Below are 23,823 nucleotides of genomic sequence, written 5' to 3' on the forward strand. Positions count from 1 at the left end.
ACCACCACTGTCACCGTCACCACCACTGTCACCGTCACCACCACCACCACCGCCACCACCACCGTCACCACCACCACCGTCGCCATCACCACCACCGTCACCATCACCACCGTCGTCACCACCACCACCACCACCACCACCACCACCACAACCGTCACCACCACCACCACCACCGCCACCACCACCGTCACCACCACCACCACCACTGTCACCATCACCACCACCGTCACCATCACCACCGTCGTCACTACCGCCACCACAACCGTCACCACCACCACCACCACCACCACCACCAACAACAACAACAACAACAGCAGCAGCAACGATATCGTCGTTTTGCCGTCTACCATAACTGTCAACAACAACACCACTACTACAACCTCAACCACTACAAGTGACACCAACACTACCACCAACACTACCACCAAAAACAAATCCAATTTTGCACAAGCGTTAAAAATAAAAAAAGACAATACTAAACTTCAAAAGTTTGTGTTCGGATAATATTTTTTATATAAAAGTTGTGCAACAGCTAAAGCATTCGGTTGTGCAAATTCTTTGCACGGGAAACCTTCCCTGTGTGGCGTGTTTCCCCATTTTGTAGAAACTGCTTTCGGCTTTCTTAGCCATTTCTGTTTTGGCGACTTCAAAGCCATGAAGTCGTCGTTCTAAAAGAAGGCGGGTCTCCTTGACAACGCATACGACGTTGATTTCCTTACCCTGCCTTCACCACAGCTTCATGAAGGGGGAAGGAAGGGGAGGAGCAACACAGGTGCAGGAGCGAGCATGGACGCCAACTCCGCGACCGACACACGACGAATTGGAAGAACCCAGACGACAGCTTCACAGTCAAAGGACAACTCTGCCACAAACACCACCACCATAACCACGACAACCAACACTACCACCACCACCACCACCACCACCACCACCACTACCACTACCACCATGACCACCACCACCATCACCACTACCACCACCACCACCACCACCGCCGCCGCCATAACCACCACCACCGCCATAACCACCACCACCGCCGCCGCTTCCACCACCACCACCACCGCCGCCGCCGCCACCACCACCGCCACCACCACCACCACCGCCGCCGCTGCCACAGCCACCTTCGCCGTCGCGAAGTGTGTGTTTGTGTCTAACATACATACGTCTGTGTGTTTTTGTGTCTGTGTTTGAACCTCACCGCTGCTTGACAACCGGTGCTCGTGTGTTTACCTCCTCGTATCTTAGCCGTTCGGCAAAAGAGACCGATAGAAACTAGTAGAAGATAAGATATAAAAAGATGAACGGGAAGCTGAGCAAAATCATAATTCTAAAACCCAACAAGTACCGAAGTGAAGAATTCAAAACCTTTCTTTGTAGAAATAAGCACCATGAGACGCAGTTTTCTCTATTCGCTTTCTCAGTCATCGTCTGACGTAGAATTTTCCAAGTTCTTCCTCTCAATATATTTCTCGACGTTGCTCCACGATTTCGTGATCTTTGACCAATTACGACTATATTTACGATGTGTCCTAATGTCCTGTTACATGACGAAAAAACTTCGTTTTCCACTTTTTTGTTAATTGATAGAAGAGTTTCGTGGTTCACAGCTTACAATAAACGTTTCCAATATCTGAAAGTCAAGGCTTATTTTATTTCCATCTATTTATATTTAAGCCTGTTAAATTGTATGAAATAGTTATAAGCATGCTTCTGACAAGAGTTACCTCCCTTCAAATACGGATTAAAATTTTTAGGTTGCTGGGTTATACAAGGGACATAACTCTGAAAGTTATTTCTATACGCTAAAATACAAAGTGATATTTATATCAACAAAACACATAATTAATCTCTCTAGATAACTGATTAACAATTTCAAAAGATGAACTCATGTATCTATGGAATAAATTAGCTTTAGTCTCTGAAGCCAAGTCTCAATAGCTTGTAAAGATACGGACTGACCATTCTAGTAAACACCATTCACTGTTCTTTGTGTACAAATATACGAAAAAGGAAATTAAAAGTCAAGTAATGCCTGTTCTTCCACTTAACTTTAATTTATAAAGACATTCTCTCCCCTTTAATAGTAACTCTCCACTAAAGGCTAACTACTCGTTCAATAAAGTCCAGTATAAAATGTATGCACGTTCTTGTCAAGTCCCTGTAGCGCAGGGGATAGCGCGCTGGACTTCTAATCCAGAGGTCGTGGGTTCGAATCCCACCAGGGATGATTTTTTTTTTTTTGTAGTATGCGAGTAGAAAGTTTTCCCTCGAGTAACTATTTGGTTTTCCCTGTCCATTGGCGATCGGTTGTTTAACACTGCGGGAGTGAAGCGAAATTTAACTACTGAGTAAGGACATTTTTTTTTTACACTTTTTATTATAAGCGCAGGCGTGGTTAAGAAACTTGTGTCCCAACTATGTGGTCTAAGGTCAGTCCCATTTGCAGCAACTAAAGATCAGGGCCGACAAAAGTCTTGTGAGTGGACTTCGTAGACGGAAACTGAAAGAATCCCGTCGTATGTATGTATGTTTGTATGTATGTATGTATGTATGTATGTATGTATGTATGCATGCATGCACACACGCACGCACGCACACACACACACACACACACACACGTATGTTTGCATGCATGCATGTATGTATGTATGTATGTGTGCGTGTGTGATTAAATTAATGAGTAAGGTTAATATTTATAATGAATTTGTCATTTTTGATGGGTGTGTAGCGCAGTCGGAGGAAAGACCTCCTTTTGTACACCCTCTATTTTTTTTTTTTTACAGAAACCCTCGTTTTCGGGTACGGAGATTACGAATCTGAAAAAAGAGAAAATAGCAAAAATCAGCATTTCAAAATTTCAATCCCCCACCTCACCCCACTTTCTTCATTTTTGAGACTTTTTTCAGAATTTTTTCTTTTTTTTTTTTACAAAATAAGCGGAAAAATATGGAGATTATGATTCTGAAAAAATTTTCCAAAAAGTTTTGTAAAATTGCAATTAAAAAAATAATAATAATAATAACCCGCCCCACTCCCCTCGCAGTCTACGGCATAAACACGAAGTTTGGAAACCCTTTTCGCCATTGCGCATGCGTTGACTGATACGCTAAAAGTGAAACTTTGGAAGTGGTGTAGTGATGGGTGGGCGATATGGGGAAAAGATTTTTGGAAATTGTGTTTTTAATTTTTCGGTTATAAAATGCGGATGGTTCGATTCTGTCGTTCGCTTCTCTTTATGATTTCCAAATAACTTCTTATATACTTCGAAATCAAAATTGGGCGCACATGCCGGAGAAGTAACCCACCCGTTCCCGTACATTAAATAAGCCTTCAAGCAGTCTATTCACATGCTAGAAATAACAGCCAATTCTCACACAAACTCTTTTTCGCACATATTTTTTTGATGAAATTGTTTTACAAATATGCTTCATATGGCCTAGAAGTCGATTGGGGATGAGTTTCGACGAAAATACCATACTGGCCGGCTTTGTTTCTTAGCGATATAATTTCAGAGAAATTTTCCGCTGTAAAAATACTTATTATAAAAAAGTTGAAATAAAATGTTATTGCCAGGAACTCGGGCTGCTAGTGCAAACAAATGTGTTGCCCATCTTGTAAAACAAGATTGAAATTTTGAAATGCCGATTTTTGCCATTTTCTTATTTTCAGATTCGTAATCTCCGTACCCGAAAACGAAGGTTTCTGTAAAAAAAAAAAAAAAAAAAAAAAAATCGAGGGGTACAAAAGGAAGTCTTTCCTCCGACTGCGCTACACACCCATCGAAAATGGCAAATTCATTATAAATATTAACCTTACTCATTGATTCAATCACACACGCACAAAATTTCCAAAATGAAGTGGGCCGGAAAATCTCACTCAGAGCGCAGGTTTCAGTGCAACAAGAAAAGTTGTAAGAAGTCGGCGAAAAACCAAATACCACTTCGGAAAGGAACTTGGTTTGGCCATAGCAATTTGTCTGGCAAAAATTAAAATAAAGTGTTAATTTTTTTTTTTATAACTGAAAGTGTTGGAAATTTCCAAAGCGTTTTCTTTTTTTTTTTTAACAAAATGAAACTTGAAAGGGCATTTACAAAAAATGTGAGTACCGAAATAACATTCAAATCCCCAACAAACTCTCTTCACGCATCTGTATGTGATGTATATACAACACGAATTCGTTGAAAATATCAATGAAATTTCATGTTACATACCGTTGGAATTTATGGGGAATAAAGCTCGGAATAATGTTTTCAACATTGTATTCGGGAATCACTGTATTCCATTTCGAAATTTCGCGCATGTTCTTGTCAAGTCCCTGTAGCGCAGGGGATAGCGCGCTGGACTTCTAATCCAGAGGTCGTGGGTTCGAATCCCACCAGGGATGATGTTATTTTTTTGTAGTATGCGAGTAGAAAGTTTTCCCTCGAGCAATTTCAGAACAAGAAACAATGAAAGGGAAATCTGTTGACCCAACAATACAAAAAGAAAAAACAAGGAAGACAAAACAAATGAACACTTTCCTGTAACTTTCTGCTACACATTAATCGCGACAAAATAATGGGGAAAAATATGTGATCAATCAAATCATTTTTCTGCAAAGATTTATATCAGAGAAGTTCACACGATCCGATTCCCCACCTCATAACTTTAAAGAAAATGGATATATTTTATTGAAATTTTGCATAACACTTTGTTATTTGACTGTGGCCATGCTGGAACACTGCCTTTAGTCGAGCAAATCGGTCCCAAGACTTATTCTTTGTAAGCCTAGTACTTATTCTATTGGTCTTCTTTTGCCGAACCGCTAAGTTACGGGGAAGTAGACACACCGACATCGGTTGTCAAGCGATGTTGGGACACGCACACATAAGCACACACACACACACACAGACACACACACACACACACACGCACACACACACACAAACACACACATACATACGTACACACACACGCGCGCGCGCGCACACACACACATATATGTATGCGTGCGTGTGTGTGTGTAAAATTCTAGCTTTTGGTGGCCTTGAAGAGGTTAGAAGCTCCGTGAAAAATCAAGGCTTATTTCATTCTCATTTAATATCATTTATTTCGGAGTTATATTGACCAGGCAACTAATTTTATTTGACACCGTGTTTCGAAACCAAAACAAAACAAAATTTGGAAGACCCACATATTAGCCAATCGAAAACTCACCCAATGACTGTTATCTTCGCTAAGATATTTATTAGTTGGTGTGAAGATGAAATTTTGGCACTGTCATGCCTTTAGTTGTCAGAAGTGAAAGTAGTCAACTTCGTGTATTTACGTCAGGTTTATACCTTCGTTAATTTACGCCGTTTATTTACGTACCACCACGTTGTTAGGTTTATAAAACAATTAGGTTTATAAAGTTTATAAATAAATACATTTCATTCCATGTTCTGTTTAAACTTTATAAATAAATATATTCTTGCATTATTCATTATTGTTTTTAAAAAAGAAATCACACCAAATCTGCACAAATGACCACCACCACCACCGCGATCACAATAAACAATGGAAGTTCAGTTTAAAGTTTATAAATAAATACATTTCATGTGTAATGTATACACATGTATATATATATATATATATATATACATGGTATAGACACATCTTTAATTAAACTATTGACCGCTTTAAAACAGATTTCAACAGACAAATATTACTATGATGGATAATACAAGCATATAGCTACTTATACACACATACAATAAATACAGACACACACACACACATTAGTCAGACATATAGCCACATATACACACACATTAGTCAGACATATAGCCACATATACACACACACACACGTGTGTATGATTGGTGTATGTGATCGCGGTGGTGGTGGTGGTCATTTGTGCAGATTTGGTGTGATTTCTTTTTTAAAAACGATAATGAATAATGCAAGAATATATTTATTTATAAAGTTTAAACAGAATGGAATGAAATGTATTTATTTATAAACTTTATAAACCTAACAGCGTGGTGGTACGTAAATAAACGGCGTAAATTAACGAAGGTATAAACCTGACGTAAATACACGAAGTTGACTACTTTCACTTCTGACAACTAAAGGCATGACAGTGCCGAAATTTTTGACACCGAGTAATAAATTTTTTCGTAAACTTAGCTGTTATTTTGAGCGTTTTTGAATGACAAATAACGTGTCTTCCACGCTTCAATTATATTTAATCTTTATCATTCTAAGTTATGTAGTCGCTTCTCGGTCTTTTGGCTCAGATCAAAATGTAGCATCATTTAAATCATATAAAGTGGTAAAGGAAAATTACTAGCGCATAAATAACAAGAGTTACCTCCCTCTCAAATAGGGTTTAAAGTTTCTTAGAAGGGTAGGAGGTGCGAGAGTGTATAACAAGGGACATAACTCTAATAGTTATTTTTATATCGTTAAAATGCAAAAGCAGCATTTATAGCAATGAAGCGCGTAATTAATTACCATAGACAATTAACTTGATAGTCATTTCAAAACATTGAATCGTGTTACTTGGGAATAATTTCGTATTACTTCAACGAGAAACTTAAGTTGGTCCGCGAACAACACGTAAGAGCCATCGAGTGTATTATTTATTTTGGGGAAGTTTCTGTAGACAAATTCACCGTAGAAATGTGTCTTGTGTAAAAAGCTCCAGATAAAATTCGAATAGATATCTCGATAGCTTGTGAAGTTAGCGAATAAATTACCATTGCTAACACTTACATACGAATATGCAGGAGATTCAATACTTGACAAATAACTGCAAAATGTTTACTGCTAAAAATCGTTGAGTCCCTGTAGCGCAGGGGATAGCGCGCTGGACTTCTAATCCAGAGGTCGTGGGTTCGAATCCCACCAGGGATGAGGTGTTAACATTTTAGTTGTATGATTGTAGAAGGTTATCTCACATGATTTTTCTTGTTTATTGGCTACCGGCTGTTTAACACAACAGTATTGAAGTGAAATACAAATGCTGTGAAGAGACATTTATTGTGACAATTTTTTTATAGACGCAAGGCGGTGAGCTGTCCAGAAACGTTAGCACGCCGAGAGGGAAGTGTTTAGCGGTATTTCTTCTGTCGTTACGTTCTGAGTTCAAATTCCGCCGGGGTCGACTTTGCCTTTTATCCTTTCAGGGTCGATAAATTAAGTACCAGTTACGCACTGGGGCCGATGTAATCGACTTAATACCTATGTCTGTCCTTGTTTGTCCCTTCTATGTTTAGCCCCTTGTGGATAATAAAGAAATAGGTATTTCGTCTGTCGTTAGGTTCTGAGTTCAAATTCCGCCGAGGTCAACTTTGCCTTTCATCCTTTCAGGGTCGATAAATTAAGTACCAGTTACGCACTGGGGTCGATGTAATCGACTTAATCCCTTTGTCTGTCCTTGTTTGTCTCCTCTATGTTTAACCCCTTGTGGGCAATAAAGAAATAAATGTTAGCATGCCGGGCGAAATGCTTTACGTTCTGAGTTCAAATTCCGCCTGGGTCGACTTTGCCTTTTATCCTTTCAGGGTCGATAAATTAAGTACCAGTTACGCACTGGGGCCGATGTAATCGACTTAATACCTATGTCTGTCCTTGTTTGTCCCTTCTATGTTTAGCCTCTTGTGGATAATAAAGAAATAGGTATTTCGTCTGTCGTTAGGTTCTGAGTTCAAATTCCGCCGAGGTCAACTTTGCCTTTCATCCTTTCAGGGTCGATAAATTAAGTACCAGTTACGCACTGGGGTCGATGTAATCGACTTAATCCCTTTGTCTGTCCTTGTTTGTCTCCTCTATGTTTAACCCCTTGTGGGCAATAAAGAAATAAATGTTAGCATGCCGGGCGAAATGCTTTACGTTCTGAGTTCAAATTCTGGCAAGGTCGACTTTGTCTTTCATCCTTTCGGGGTGGATAAATTAAGTACCAGTTGCATATTGGAGTCGATGCAATCGACTGGTCTCCACCCCAAGCATTTTGGGCCTTGTGCCTAGAGTAGAAAAGAATTTTTTATAGGTTTGACTTCCTCTGCCGTCATCAGTTCATGTGAGTTCAATTTCATTGCATGATGTATTGCATAGTCTGGCAGGGTCTATGATAGATGTGTGATGGCATGGAGAGTGTGCGGATAGGTATGTGAGGGAGAAGGTAGGGACTGCAGTGGGTGAGGTGCATAAGGGAGAGTGGAAGGGAGGGTCCTACAGCAGGTGGTGGGGCTGTTGGGAAGATGGGTTGTAGGTGAGTTTGAGAGAGAACAGTTTATGTGTGTGAGTGAGGGAGGAGGAGTAATGGCTGTGAAAGACATGTCTGTATGTATGGATGGCAGTGATTTTACTTAGTTGAATGTGTCTTCTAAAGCACAGCAAATTGCCAAAAGTCTCGGTCACTTGTCATCTTCTCTGTGAGGCTCAACATCATCTCATGTCTTCTTGGGTCTGCCCCTTCCACAGGTTCCCTCCATGATTAGAGATCAGCACTTCTTCATGCAGCTGTCCTCATCCAAATGTGTCACATGACCATATCAATGCATTCTTCTCTTTTGTACACTATATCTGATGCTTCTTATACCCAAATTTTCTCTTAAATCATTTACATTCTGTTGTACATGCACACTGATATTACCCATCCAGTGGCAAATACTGGCTTCATTTCTTTCAAGCCCTGGCATGTCCTCTGTAGTCACAGCCTATGTTTCACTGTAGCACAGCTGTACATACACAGACATCATACAATCTGCCTTTCACCCGGGGGAAGAGGCCCTTTGTAGCTACAAAGGTAGTAACACTATGAACTTTGCCCAACCAGTTCTTATTTTAGCAACTATGCTTTCAGAGCATCCTCCTCTGCTGCTAACCTGGTCACCTAGGTAACAGAAGCTATCTACTGCTTCTAAGGATTCCCCCCAGACATTTGAGGAAGTTTGTTTTTTATACATTCTTAGTGTTTATTGTACCTGGATATCTGTCACACACAAAGACTATTCTCTGTTAATCTTCCTATTATACCGCTGTATCTTTTATGTGCCCATTGCTTCCACTGGGTTACACCATATGGCATTTCTACCATCTTTCCCACATATCAAGCAGGGTCTGAATGGATTAATAATTTGTCTGTTTCCCTATTTACTAGGACATTGGTCTTTGCTAAATTAACCCTAAGGGCCATTTGATTCCAGATCTTGCTGGAAGTTATTCAGCTATAAGAACAAGGTCATCAGCATAGAGGAGCTCCAGTATTAAATTCCTGTTATGGCCTAGAGGACTATGATTAACAAGAGGGTACTAGGAACTGATCCTTGGTGAACTCTTACCTGTACACTAAATTTCTTGCTATGCTCATTGCTGACTTTCCCTGAACATGGTTTGTACAGCTCCCATCAACCGCTCATGTATCCCTAGCTTCTGCATTGACCACTAGATAAGTGAGTCATGAACCCCGTCAAAGGCTTAATTCATGTCAACAGATGCCTAGTGAGTGGATTTGATAGGCGGAAACTGAAAGAAGCCTGTTGTATGTATATATATATATATATATATATATATATATATATATATGTATGTGTGTGTATATGTTTGTCCCCCCAACATCGCTTGACAACCAATGCTGGTGTGTTTACATCCCTGTAACTTAGCAGTTCGGCAAAAGAGACCGATAGAATAAGTACTAGGCTTACAAAGAATAAGTCCTGGGGTCGATTTGCTCGACTAAAAGGTGGTGCTCCAGCATGGCTGCAGTCAAATGACTGAAACAAGTAAAAGAGTATATGGTTATACTGCAAGGCATGATCTGCCTGAGATGATTTGCATCCAGTTAGAATAAGCTTTGTAGACACTGATGACCTCTACACTGAAGACAATTCACAATGTCACTTCAAGTTCATCATTTTATATTGGCAGGTAAATTAACAAAAAAAGAGGTAAAATTATCTGCTCAAGTCATGCTGACTCATAAGGGATGGTTTCCCAGCTTCATGGTATATATATTCCTCACCTAGATAGGACACTGGTCCGTTGCAGGAAAAGTTACCTTTTCAAGTTGCGCTGACTCATAAGGCCCAGTTTCCTGCTTTCATGGCAAATATATTCTCCACTTGGATAGGACACTGGTTCATTGCAGGATTACTCATTTTTGCCAGTTGAGTGGACTGGAGCAACATAAAATGAAGTGTTTTGCTTAAGAACACGTATCACCCAGTCCAGAAATCAAAACCACAATCTTACGATCATAAGTCCAACACCCTAACCACAAAGCCATGCACTTCCATTTTAAATTTACATTAACAGGAGATGAAAGCAATTACTGTAAATCCTCGAGTATAATACGCACCCCTTCTCTAACTTGAGTTGTGCGTAATTAAGCCAGCAGCACCTAGTCGAACAAACACTTCTGCGGATGCGTAATACAATAATGGTGATGTTCTTAACTGTTATATGGGAAATTAAATATGTTTGCAAATTATTTTTGTTACATGTTATTCTGTGTTCTGAATACTTTTATTTTAATAAATGTTGCCTACTGCAAGTTATGGATGATTCTTTTATGACTTCATTGCTTTCAGGCTTAGCTTAAGGTATTTTCGCGCCTGGCATCACAAAATTTGTCTGAATAAACCATTGCCGGACAGCAAATAGAGACTCGGACATTGCTTAGAAAATGTTTTTCATTTTTAACCTCGTATATAGTACGCACTAGGGATTTTGACCTTTAAATTTTGGATAAAAATGCGGATTATACTTGAGGATTTACGGTATATATAAAGAAATATCTGAGATCCAAGAGCTGACCCACAAGCCATGTCAACTTTGTTTGTTGTGGGCTGAGGTTGTTATTGACTATTATTCCAAAGCGTCTGATATCGTTGGATGCCATGAAAGGTTATTCTGAGGAATGAATACAGTAGTTGCTTAACCCTTTAGTAATTCAAATTACTCTGTTAAACGTAATGATTATTTATTCACATTGTTTTGAATTAATCAAGCATTATCTTATAGCTTTGAGATTTTGAAGATGTGATTCTGCGTTGCCTTACTAGCACTTGTGCTGGTAGCACGTGAAAAAAATTTTGAGCGAGGTTGTTGCCAGTGCCACTGGACTGGCTCCTGTGCAGGTGGCACGTAAAAAGCACCATTTGGGCGTGGTCGTTGCCAGTACCACCTAACTGGCCCTCATACCGGTGGCACGTAAAAGCATCCACTACACTCTCGGAGTGGTTGGCATTAGGAAGGGCATCCAGCTATAGAAACTCAGCCAGATCAGATTGGAGTCTGGTGCAGCCATCTGGTTCACCAGACCTCAGTCAAATCATCCAACCCATGCTAGCATGGAAAGCGGACGTTAAATGATGATGATGATGATGATTGTTTTTATTTTTGAAATGACATTGAGAAGACCTGTCAAGCCAAGTGAAATCATAGTCATGGTCGATGTCTGTGTTGTGTACCTAGCACCTGTGTCGGAGGCACATAAAAGGCACTCTTCGAATTTTGGGCCTCACAAAAGCAGTGACAAGTTAGCAAGACCTTTGGCAATATACTGTGCTTGAGAAGATCCATCAAACCAAGTGAGATCATAGTTGTGGCTGATGCCAGTGTCCTGTAATTGGTACCCATGCCAGTGGTACATAAAATGTATTCACTACATTCTTGGCGTGGTTGGTGTCAGGAAGGGTATCCAGCTGTAGAAACCATGTCAAAACAGATTGGCACCTGGTGCAGCTCCCCAGCTTACCAGTTTTCAGTCAAACTGTCCGACCCATGCCAGCATGGAAAATGGATGTTAAATGATGATGATGATGATAATGATTGTAAGGTGTGTGTGAGTGGTTGGATCTTGCCAGTTTGAACATAAAACTGGTAGGATATTTGAGCCAGATATGATTAGTTTAAATGCTGAAGGTCATGTTTATTTTGTAAGATGGATAAACTCAAATTTTTCTTCTTTTAGCAGCATTTTATTTTGCTGCAAGTCAGGATTAGAGTTTGATTCAAACACTCACTCTGGTGATAACTTCTATGAAAACTATTACTGTGATGTGACTATGTAAATTATGAAGAGATGTGGGCCCAATTAAGTGTCTTGAGACACTAATGACTTATGCTTACCTGGAGTAAATTTCAGATATTACACAAATTTTGTTCTGTTTACCAAAAAATAATAAAATAAACACTTAATACAGTGTAATAATTATTAAGTTCAAATTTTGAAACAGGGTCAGCTATTTCGGGTGAAAGACTAATTCGATTACATTGATCCCAGTGCTTACCTGGTACTTATTTTATCGAACCCGAAAGGATGAAAGGCAAAGTCGAGCTTGGCAGAATTAGGAACTCAGAATATAAAGACAGACAAAATACTACTAAGCAGGTGTGGCTGTGTGGTAAGTAGCTTGCTTACCAGCCACATGGTTCCGGGTTCAGTCCCTCTGCATGGCACCTTAGGCCAGTATCTTCTACTATAGCCTCAGGCCGACCAAAGCCTTGTGAGTCGATTTGGTAGATGGAAACTGATAGAAGCCCGTCGTATATACGTATACATATGTGTGTGTGTGTTTGTGTGTCTGTGTTTGTCCCCTCTGACATCGCTTGACAACCAATGCTGGTGTGTTTATGTCCCCGTAACTTAGCGGTTCGGCAAAAGACACCAAAAGAATAAGTCCTGGGGTCGATTTCCTCGACTAAAGGCAGTGCTCCAGCATGGCTGCAGTCAAATGACTGGAACAAGTAAAAGAGTAAGCATTTTGCCTGTGTGCTAATGATTCTGCTAGTTCACTGCCTTACAGTGTAATAATTATTCCATAGATTCCAGTCTTTGATAGATTTTTCAAGAAAAGACCTTGTTGAAGTCAATGTGTCTGTGTTTGAGAACTCTTGATCTAGACAGTCATATTCTGGGTTTCTGTAAGTAGATCATTACTGTCATATATCAGATGTGGTGTAATTCTCAGTTTTTTGTTATATGTTGAAGTATTGGCATATTATCAAATGGACACAGGTGCCAAGTGATATCTATGCACACACACACACACACATAAATATGAGGGGGTGCTGAAAAGTTCCTGGCTTTGAGTAAAAGAAAATACAGGAGGATCAGATAATTATTTTATTCAATATATTCCTCTCAGATTCAAGCACTTATTGCAGTGGACGTTCAGTTTTTCTAAGCCCCATAAAAGAACTCAGAAGGTTGGGTCTCCAACGAGGCCTTTCACAATACCCTTAAAGCCAGGAACTTTTCATCAACCCCTCATACATACATATTTGTATCACACATAAGTGTGTGTAAATACATAACCCTTTATCTTTTTACTTGTTTCAACAATTTTACTGCAGCCATGCTGGGGTACCACCTTGGTAAAAGTGAGGTTGCTTACAGCCTCTAAGTTTCTCAAGCAGTCACCCATCTTAAGTACTAACTATGCCCAACATTACTTAACTTCAGTGATCAGACGTGAACTGGTAGTCAATCTAATATGGCTGTAAGTAAAGTGTCTATATATATATTCGCCATGTTAGATCGTTAGCCACTACACACATTTTTTCTCTCCTTGCTTTTTCTGTGTCCCTTTCTGTAGAAGAGCGTAGGCTCGAAACGTAAAACACTTTTTCTATTCCTGAGCGTTATACTAATACATCCGTTTGTTTTCTACACCACCTGTCTTTGTCTTTTGTTTTTTTCGTAAACTCTCCCTATATATATATATATATATATATATATATATATATATATTATATATATATATATATATATATATATACATATATATATATATATAGACACACATATACACTGACTTTTGCAAAAACTGGGCAGCAAGAAATGATGTAGTCAATTGTTATTATTATTATTATTTTCATAGTTACATCACTGTGGTACATCTTCATTGCATACTGTTGATTTTTGTAAATCCCATTCAACAGTAATTTAACCTATTAGAAAATACTGGAAATAAGACAGGCTTATTTTCTTTAATGCTGAATAATGGAGAAAGCATTGCATGAGAGTGGTGTCACCCATATTAACCAAAGCTACTGATGAGATTGAATGCCAATAGGGGTTGCTTCATCAGGCATAGAGAGAGGGGGGAGGGAAGTTGGAAGAAATGAACAAAGAAGATGTGAAGTGTTGAAAACAGTTTATTTATCATATGTACAAACAAATGGAATCAGATGGGTCAGAGACTTGAGGTATACACACTCTTTCTTTCTCTCTCTCTCGCTCTCTCTCTCACACACACACATACAGATGCAAGTATGGAAACACACATGCCTAGAGGAAAAAGAAATATTCACACACAGTCACACATCCAAAAGTATGGCTGAGTACGGAAAGATAAAACTGGGGTGGGGTGACAGAGCAGGGGGCATGGGGTGAGACTGAAGTAGAGAACTGGGGGGATGGAAAAAAAAAAGAGGGCACCACCTGGAACTACTGTTTCAGCAATGGATGGGTGTTTTTAAAAGACATTTAATAAATAAAAAAAAAAAAAGAGAAAAAAAAAAGAAGCATAAAAGAGTATCAGGTTGCTATGGTTCCTGTTGATAATACAACTTTTAAATGTTTGCAATGAGTTGTTAACTCGTTAGCATTCTGATTACTTTGTCAAACATTATGTTTATATGGTCACATTATCTTGAATTACACATGCATTGTCTCACGGCTTGAGATTTCAATGATATGATTTTTTATTTTTAGAATGATATTGTAATGTAGATGTGAGAGGCTGGATCTAGCCAGATTGAATATAAAACAGGAAAAATATTCAGGCCGGATAGGGCTAGTTTAGATGCTAAAGAGACAATGTTAGTGTCAACTTTATAGATGAAATATTTTTATAATATTTGTGCCTGTATTATGTTTTGGTCAACTTGATAACTATTCAGTATCAGGTGCCTTTCTCCTGGATATATATGTAGAACTAAATGGGAGTGAATAAGAACACATTGACCTTAATTTGGAAATAAAGGATTTCTAGTTCAAACCCAGTGTGCTATTATTTGCATATCCAAGAATGTCTTAAACCTGATGACCAGAGAACAAACCAACTGAAACAAGTGTAGTTGGAAATATTACAAAAATATTTAATTCCTAAAGATGAGGTTATTAAATCTGAAATAACCATGTTAATTAACTACTTTGAGATAACTAAGACTCTGTTAAGTATCCTATGCCCATCACAACCTCTGGTTGCTGCCATTAAGGACCAGGCTGTGTGTGCATGTTTAAAATAGTGTTCATTAACTCTTATAAGATGACTAACCCATCTATAAGGCCATTACATTCTGTATTAGAAAGAAGAAAAAAAAGGGCTGCTTTCTCCAAGAATATACGTGTGTGTATGTATATTCTGTAAATAATAGTAATATTTTTTTTATAAGCAATCACCATGCACTGACTAAGGTAAATAGTCTAATATTGCAGCATATAAGCCCTTGGTGTTGAGGGCTTCTATGCCTCAATATTAGACTAGTTTCTTTAGTCAATACACAGTAATCGCAGATAAGCTTTAAGCTTATAAAAAAATATTATTTACAGAATTGTAAAATTCAGCACCGCTTATAAAATCATCGCACATACACACACCCACATGTATATTCAAATATATCTTAGAAGCAGCACGAGTGTTGTAAATATTATTGAACATACATACACAATGTATGTGCTTTGCTAGTTTGGTGGTTAGTTTTGATTTGACATTGTGGAGGTGACCCTCTCTAAGCATCAGGTGTTAAAACACCTGAAAGTCATAGTCATAGACAGGTGAGATGACCCATCCCAAGTCTCATGTCCACCTGAAAAGCACAAAAATGATGAAACATTGATGTCCACCACTCCTGACTGGGACGTGGAGTAAGTTGTCTCACCTGCCTACGACCATGACTTTCAGGTGTTTTAACACCTGGTGCTTTGAGAGGGTCATCTCTTCCATGTCACATCACAGCTGACCAGCAAAGTGCATACATTGTGTTTGTGTGTTCGATAATGTGTGTGTGTGTGACTCACACACATATTATTTTAAAATAACACCCTTATTCATTCTTTTCTTATTTCTGGAAACTGAGCCAAACTTCTTTAGTGTGCTGAAGCATCCCATAGGCTTTGTCTTCCTAGAAAGGGTCAAAAGTCTGAAACTGGAATGAATACAAATCACACCAAAGTAGACAGGCAAGACAAGTTACAAGCCAAGTAACAAGCAAAATAACTGCCCTAGAAGAACAACACACAGTGAACATAAAATGGCAGAAATGTCTTGAGAGATTGTGTAGAAATTCTTTGGAAGCCTTTAAAACATTTGTCAAGTGTTTACATAGGGTCATTCTAGAATAATTTAGGTAAAAACTGGAAAGGGATAAAAAGCAATTAAATAAAAAAAAAAAAAGAAAAGAAAATTAACAGAAGAAATTTAATTTGAGATAATTTGAGAGTAATTCATATGGTCATCAGATTAAATTGTATATATTAAATTAATTGCCTGACACTCTCTAGAGGTCTCAATAATTTAAGAGCAAGGGAAACAAAAAAGAGAAAGAAGGGAAAGTTATTGTTTAGCCTCAGATCAGCACTGATAGAGCAGACAGTTCCATGATCAAAGGCTTATCAATGTGGCCTTCCTTTTTAAAGGAGACAGAGTTGTGATACGAGGGAGATTTTCGCTGCAGTTTCTAGCAGATCAAGTGACCATGTAGAGGATTCTCCATTGGCTTGAAGAACTTGTTTACTTCCGAGTCAACTTGTATCAAAGGGACTTACGAATAAAGGTGATCCAGAGCACAGATCACAGTCATCCTGTCTGTATTAATTGCCTGCTATTTCTTGCAAGTCAAGTGACTATGTAGAAGCTTCCTCAAAGATGATAGGTGGAGTAAGGAAAGAAACTCTGAACAGAGAGAGAGAGAGAGAGAGAGGTGGATAGATGCAAGGAGATCTGGTATTACAAGAGCAGGAAAATAAGAATATCATAGAAGTTCAGGCCTCACTTGTCTTAGAGTCCTTTGTCCCTGGTAACAAAGGGATCACCTGTTAAGATCAGGAGTAGAAGACTGAAAAAGGGAAAGAGAAGGGGGCAGGAATCAAACTTGGAGATACACACACACACACATGCAAATTCAATCAGCATGTACATACAAACTTTTTATATATACATAACATGGGAGGCATGTATGAGAAGATATAGAAATACCCAGTATATACATATACAAGTTTCCTTAAGTTATACACACTGTTATGTATATATACTTATGCAAACGTGCATACATAAACACATACATACAAACACACACCATCCATCTATCCATCCATCATCAAACATTTCTACATATATATGAAACTTTTTGATGCACATGTATGTATGTATGTGTGTGTATATATATATATATATATAATATATATATATATATCAGTGGATGTGTCTTTATGTATATGCTCTTATAAATGTAAGTTACTTTTATGTATAAGTAGGTGTTCACAAGTGTCAACACTTGCATACACAAAAACACCTCTTGATGTAGAAGGTATATATACATTTAAAATAATGGCTTTATATATATATATATATATATATATATATATATATATGTATACATATATATATATACACACACACATATATGCATACACACACACACACTCATACATACACATGTATATATATATATATATATATATATATATATAATATCCATGTATGTTTTTTGGCTGATACTTCAACAATGAGTTACTTAAGTTTTGTTTCCACTTGTCAAATATACTTCTCTCTCTCTCTCTTGTGTATGTGTGTGTGTGCATGTGTGTGTGTATATTTCTATATATGCACATGCGTGTGTATAAACATACATGTAATGCATAAATGTGTGTGAATGCATGTCAAAAATAAAATCAATATGGAAGTTTCAAAGAAGGCCCCAGTTCTAAGACAGCAAGGCCCCAGCTCCAAGACAGCAAAGTGCCTTAAGAGTCTTCAATGACAGCTCTAAGGAAATATATGGAAAACAAAAGAAAAAGAATACAACAAAACAAAATATCATGTTTGTCCCTCCTAATGGGTCAGCTATAAGAATTGGTTTCCTTTCAAGTTTCTGATCACCATCATCATTTTTATAAATTATATAGTTTGCTTTTTGAGAACTGATTTCAGGAATAACATTATATATTTAATTTTTTTTTAGCTATATTTTGCTTTCACAACTTTTTTTTTTATATCAGGCAGGTTTTACTTTTATTTCTATGTTTGTTAGTTTTTTTTTTTGTTGAAAATTCTAAATGAATATTTTTCTTTAAATAAATAAATAAAAAAAAAGGTTGAGAAATAAAATTAATAAACAATAAGTAAAAGAAAAACTAAAAGAAAAAAAATTTGAACATGAATTTATATATATATATAGAGATGGAGAAATGGATGATGAGGATAATGATGATGATGATGCAGGCTAGGAGAATGGGTTCTGAGACATTTCAAGTGACTAACAACTGAAGGAACACAGGTTCAATCAAATAATTGTGTTTCTAGTTGTTCTTGTGTTGTTCATTAATTCCTACTTATTTGAAAAATGGTTAGCATTTTCAATCTCCACCAGTATGGGTACAGGCTGCCTTAAAGTGGAAGTTATAACAATAAGTCATAAAAATGTTAAGGAATGAATTCATCATCATCATCATCATCATCATCGTGGTCATCATCATCTCTAATATCATTATCATTAATATCATCATCATCATCGTGTTTTATTTATTCGTTATCTTCTTTTCTATCCTGGCAAATCAGTATGGAATGCCTAAATGGCAGTTTTCTACAAACCTTGCTTGCAAGTCATCTCTTCTGTGGGTCAATCCAATAATCTAAGTCTCATTTTGACCACATATTCCCAGATCTTAGTTGTCTTGCCTCTGCAATGTTTTTGCCTATTAATTGATCTTTTAGACACAGCTATACGACATGAATATCTAGCCGATGTCTTGTCTTTAAATAGTTGCAAGATACAAAAAAAAAGTTGTTGCTACTTTAGTTACTAACTGTTTAGTGATCTGCTCCTCTCAAACCTGGCACACATACAACAGAACAACACTGGCCCATCACCTCAGCCCTCCTGTTTCCAGAGCAAGAAATGGAGGAGAGTATCTACTTCTTTTCACTGAGTAATCTGGTCCCATACCTAACAAACTAGTAATGTCAATTTTGGAATGGTTACAGAAGTGAGATCAGTCAGGCTGCTTTTTATGGACATTTGACAATTACCTTTGGAACAATGTCTGCCAAACAGAAAGTGAGTCATTGGACATTACACCCTTTTAGAAAATGGCAGCCACTTAACTGTGTATTCTTCTCTATAGACAATGGGTTATTGAAATATTATCTTTATATATACAGCAGAAGTTGTTGAATTGTAGTATCAGAAGTATCCTTTCTACCAGAGGCACAAAGCCTGAAATTTTGTGGGAGGGACCTAGTCAATGACACTGACCCAAGTATTCAGCTGGTACTTATTGACTTATTGCTTGCTAACAATTCTGCCAGTTCCACTACCTTTGTAGTTTCTGAAATACAGCATCAGTCTTAAGACAAATGATTTTCAACAGACAGAAGAGGAACAGCATCAAAGTTTGCAGTTTCGACTGCAAGAAAGCTTTTATGAGGGATGAAAAGTTGTAACCTAAGACAAGGTTTTGGAACACTTGTCATGTGGTATGAAAAACATACAAAGAGGATCCTGTCACACATGTGTTACAAACCCTAAATTCTGTTGGAAGAACTTATGACCAAATAAATGTAAAATGTACTGAGAGTGGTCTGGAGAGTAAAGTACTTCTACAACAATCTATTTCAAAGGAAGTCCACATTTTGCTGGTTTTGTTGAAGAGTTATAAGAAATGTTCCAAAACCTGGACCAATAATGTGGAGTTTAAAAGTCTAAAGGTTCAAATGATGATGGCAAAAGGCAATTAGATAATTTTTAGAGTACAAAAAAAAAAGCTAAACAGAATAGTACCATCAAAGTGATATAAGCCTTCTTTATATGGTTTAGTTAGAAGTAGAGGTAGTATCAATGACTTATTTTTAGCAAGATCTCTGAGAGTGCCTGGGGATGAGAGAGGAGGACAACATACATTTTATCGGATGCAGCTGTCCATTGTTAACCAGCTAGAGGAGATGTCCTCTTGGGGTTAAAAAAATCACAGTAAAATCCGCTCAAATGGACAGCCATGTTAAAGTGGCTACAAATATTACTGGTCAATACATTACTGTATTTGGCAGCGGTGTGTCAAGGTACAGAATTATCTTCATATCAATCAAAGAGTTATTCCAAATACTTGCGACAGATTGGTACCCAAGGGCCACATGCTAGATTTCAGACAATATATAGAGGAGAGATATAAACTCAGTAGCTTGTAATAAGTAAATGTAAAGGGCTGTAAAACTAACAAGATTCTACCTCTTTAAATGGTTATGTAATGGCATCCATGATTTGCTCAATTAACTTGGTAAAGGTATTATAATTTTTCTTCAGGTGACCTAATTAGAGTAACTGGTGGCTGTAGCTAAAGCAAGTAGTTAGAGTAAGACATGGGAAGTTGAGAGCTGTAGGCATCAAAAAGTTTCTTTCTCAATACAAAGAATGATGAATATGAGACATTATTCGCTGCCATTAGCTAGTGAGACCTAGGTTATTGAAAGTGGAAAGTGTGGAGGAGCGAGAGAAAATGAGTCAAGTACCATCATAACTAGCATGAAATATACAGTTCACAAATGAGCTGAGAAGGTAGCTAGACATTAAAAGTTTCGGCCTAAGTTAGACCTGGTTAAGTAGACCTATGGTCAATAGCATTCCAGCTATGACCATCCCAGCTTTCCATTAAATTAATCTCAGATTTAAATTTTTCCAAATATGTCCCTTGTTCTATTTTTTCCCCTCTATATTAAAAAAGAAAGAAAAAAAAAGATTTGAGAATAATTTGAGAGAGATTTGGCTGTTATACCATCAAATAGGCTGACCGGCCCTGTAGATATATAGATGTTCCCTCACTGGCTAAAGGCATTAAAGATAGAAAAACAAAGTACATAGGAGAGGCAAATACACTGGAACAGCCACTGTTGACCACCTATAGGGTGTAGGTGTGAAGTGGACTGTCAGTCGTAACTATAGTGTAGGGGGACCCCATAAAAGATATGAGAAAAAGTGGTTAAAGTTAGATATATAGATGTTGGGCCCTAAGAGATGCTGGAGGATTGAGAAAACTGCCACTACACTGTATTTGGGACCTAATAAATTCATGTCAGCATAAAAAATTGTATGCTAAAACAATGATGATGATGATGATGATATATAATTATATATAAAATATATTTATCTCTGTGTGCTGTCTATGTATGTTTATATGCTTCTCATGTATACACACACAAACCATTATATATATATACATATACACACACACACTATATATATATATATATATATATATATATATATATATATATATAAATATATATATGATCTTGTATTAGTATGGAAATTGTACATTAACATATAAGTTATTAAACTGCCATGGGATAAGCAAGCAACTGCACTGTTGCTGTCCATCTGGCAGGGGTCACTTGGTCTAGGAGGCCAGAGATCATTTTACTTGACAGGATAAGAATTTGTGGCTTGTCTCGTCGCGACCCATCCAGTGAAAACATCTCTGCAATAAAGAAGAAAATACACAGGTAAATTTAATTGAAATTAATAAAGTCATTGGAGAAAAAAAAAACCCTACAATTATAACAACAACAACAACAACAAATTGCTCATTTATAACAGAAACCTGAAATCTGAATAGTTTCATGTCTTGCACCCACTTCAGGACACAACTGTGATTGCTGTAGGATTTAAAATTGTTATAGATAGGAATGAGGTTAGTATGCAATGTAATGTAAGTATACATGTGCAACAGAGTGCAAGGGTATTGGGAGAGAAGTTAGGTATAAGAGGAATTAGATGCAGTGTGCAAGAGAGAAGACTGCACTGGTTTGGTCATGTGATGTGTATGGATGGAACTCATGGAAGAGGGAGACCCAGGAAGACATGTGATGAAGTACTGAAGGACATTGAACTTTTCGGATGAGATGATAACGATAAGAGACAGTCAGAATGATGGTACCAGACTCACTCAGAAAATGAACAAGAAGAACAAAAATATTCATTTACATATGTAAATGCAAGAGGACAGATTTATAAGAATGTAGTGGTGGGTGGAAGAAGTATGACAACATTTCCATTTTGCAAGGATATTCAAGGCTACGACAGGCAACTTGGCTTTGATGAAGGATTGTAATCAAGTCAAAGACTAGATGTACCATGAACCTTATCTGAGATAAACATCAGAGATTGAGACTTCTCTCTCTTTTACTGGTTTCAGTTATTTGACTGCGGCCATGCTGGAGCACTGCCTTTAGTTGAGCAAATCGATCCCAGGACTTATTCTTTGTAAGCCTAGTACTAATTCTATCAGTCTCTTTTGCCAAACCACTAAGTTACGGGGATGTAAACACCAGCATTGGTTGTCAAGCGATGTTGGGAGGACAAACACAGACACACAAACATATATACTTATATATACGACGGGCTTTTTTCAGTTTCTATTTACCAAATCCACTCACAAGGTTTTGGTCGGCCTGAGGCTCTAGTAGAAGACACTTGCCCAAGGTGCTACGCAGTGGGACTGAACCTGGAACCATGTGGTTCATAAGCAAGCTACTTACCACACAGCCATTCCTATGCCTATAAGCACATACGCTAAGTATTAGAGTCAACTAGATTAGCTGAATGTTAAATCCAGCCAATGTTGACTATTTCATTCCTCTACATCAGCGGTTCTCAACTGGGGTCCATGCAACAAAATAGTAAACTGGGGACGCACAATAATAGTTTAACCCTTTAGCATTTTGATTATTTTGTCAAATGTAATGCTTATTTATAAACATTATTTTGAATTAATCATGTGTTACCTTGTAGGTTTGAGATTTTGATGATGTAATTGTATATTTTTAGAATGACATTGTAGGATAAGTGTGAGGAATTATATCTGGCCAGTTTGAACATAAAACAGGTGGAATATTTCAGCCGGATGTGACTGGTTTAAATGCTAAAAGGTTAAGGGTCCCTGAGAACATTAGATGTATGTATTACAAGAAGCAGCTGGGTTTTTTCTCTAACATTTTACAAAGTTCAGCCTACACAAGTTAATGTATGACAAACAAAATAGGAGTTTTGAAAGAGGTATCTATAAAACTAGTTTTTAAATGTTGAATGGCTATGGGGGCTCACCAGAATAAAATAGTAATTGAAAGGGTTCATAAATGAAAAATGGTTGAGAACTCCTGCTCTGGAAGTCCCAAAAGTGATCACCAACCATAAACTAGGATCAATTCAACTGACAACACTAGCATACCCACCATGCTAGAATTTGTGGCCCAGTGTTCCAGCTGCAAAGTAATTACTGTTATATAAGAATATATACATAACCTGGCTCATATATACATATTTTTAATTCTTATACATGAATGTTGTTGACAGTAACTTTTAAGTCTGATCAGTTAAGCCATTATCAAACTGTTTGATGATGGCTTAACTGGATGAAACTGAGGTATTGAGATAGCAGGGGAAGGAGAGAAAGAGAGAACATGTTTAAAATGGAGGGAGAGAGAGATGCAAAAGAGTGGAAGGCGTGGCTGTGTACTGAGAAGCTTGGTTTTCAACCACACAGTTCTGGGTTCAGTCCCACTGTGTAGCATCTTGAGTAATTAACTTCTACAATAGGCCCATGCTGATCAAAGCCTTGTGAGTAGATTTTAGATT

General features: G+C 37.7%; 1 protein-coding gene and 3 non-coding genes across 6 annotated transcripts in view; 3 read left to right on the forward strand and 1 right to left on the reverse strand.

The window, feature by feature from the left end:
• Nucleotides 1-2,154: 2,154 nt before the first annotated feature.
• Nucleotides 2,155-2,227, forward strand: Trnar-ucu. The gene has a single exon. It is a non-coding gene; the product is annotated as a tRNA-Arg (tRNA).
• A 2,084-nt stretch (nt 2,228-4,311) lies between these two features.
• Nucleotides 4,312-4,384, forward strand: Trnar-ucu. The gene has a single exon. It is a non-coding gene; the product is annotated as a tRNA-Arg (tRNA).
• A 2,422-nt stretch (nt 4,385-6,806) lies between these two features.
• Trnar-ucu lies at nt 6,807-6,879 on the forward strand. Its single transcript has one exon. It is a non-coding gene; the product is annotated as a tRNA-Arg (tRNA).
• An 11,855-nt stretch (nt 6,880-18,734) lies between these two features.
• LOC115221485 (TOX high mobility group box family member 4) overlaps nt 18,735-23,823 on the reverse strand; it is a 130,935-nt gene continuing 125,846 nt past the window's right edge. For all 3 annotated transcript variants that reach the window (XM_036510849.1, XM_029791679.2, XM_036510850.1), the window contains one exon: nt 18,735-21,667. In XM_036510849.1, the coding sequence (XP_036366742.1) occupies nt 21,607-21,667 (61 nt within the window). In that variant the 3' untranslated portion in view covers nt 18,735-21,606. The remainder of the gene's footprint in view (nt 21,668-23,823) is intronic.

Source organism: Octopus sinensis, linkage group LG18, assembly GCF_006345805.1.
Source record: "Octopus sinensis linkage group LG18, ASM634580v1, whole genome shotgun sequence".
NCBI lineage: Eukaryota > Metazoa > Mollusca > Cephalopoda > Octopoda > Octopodidae > Octopus > Octopus sinensis.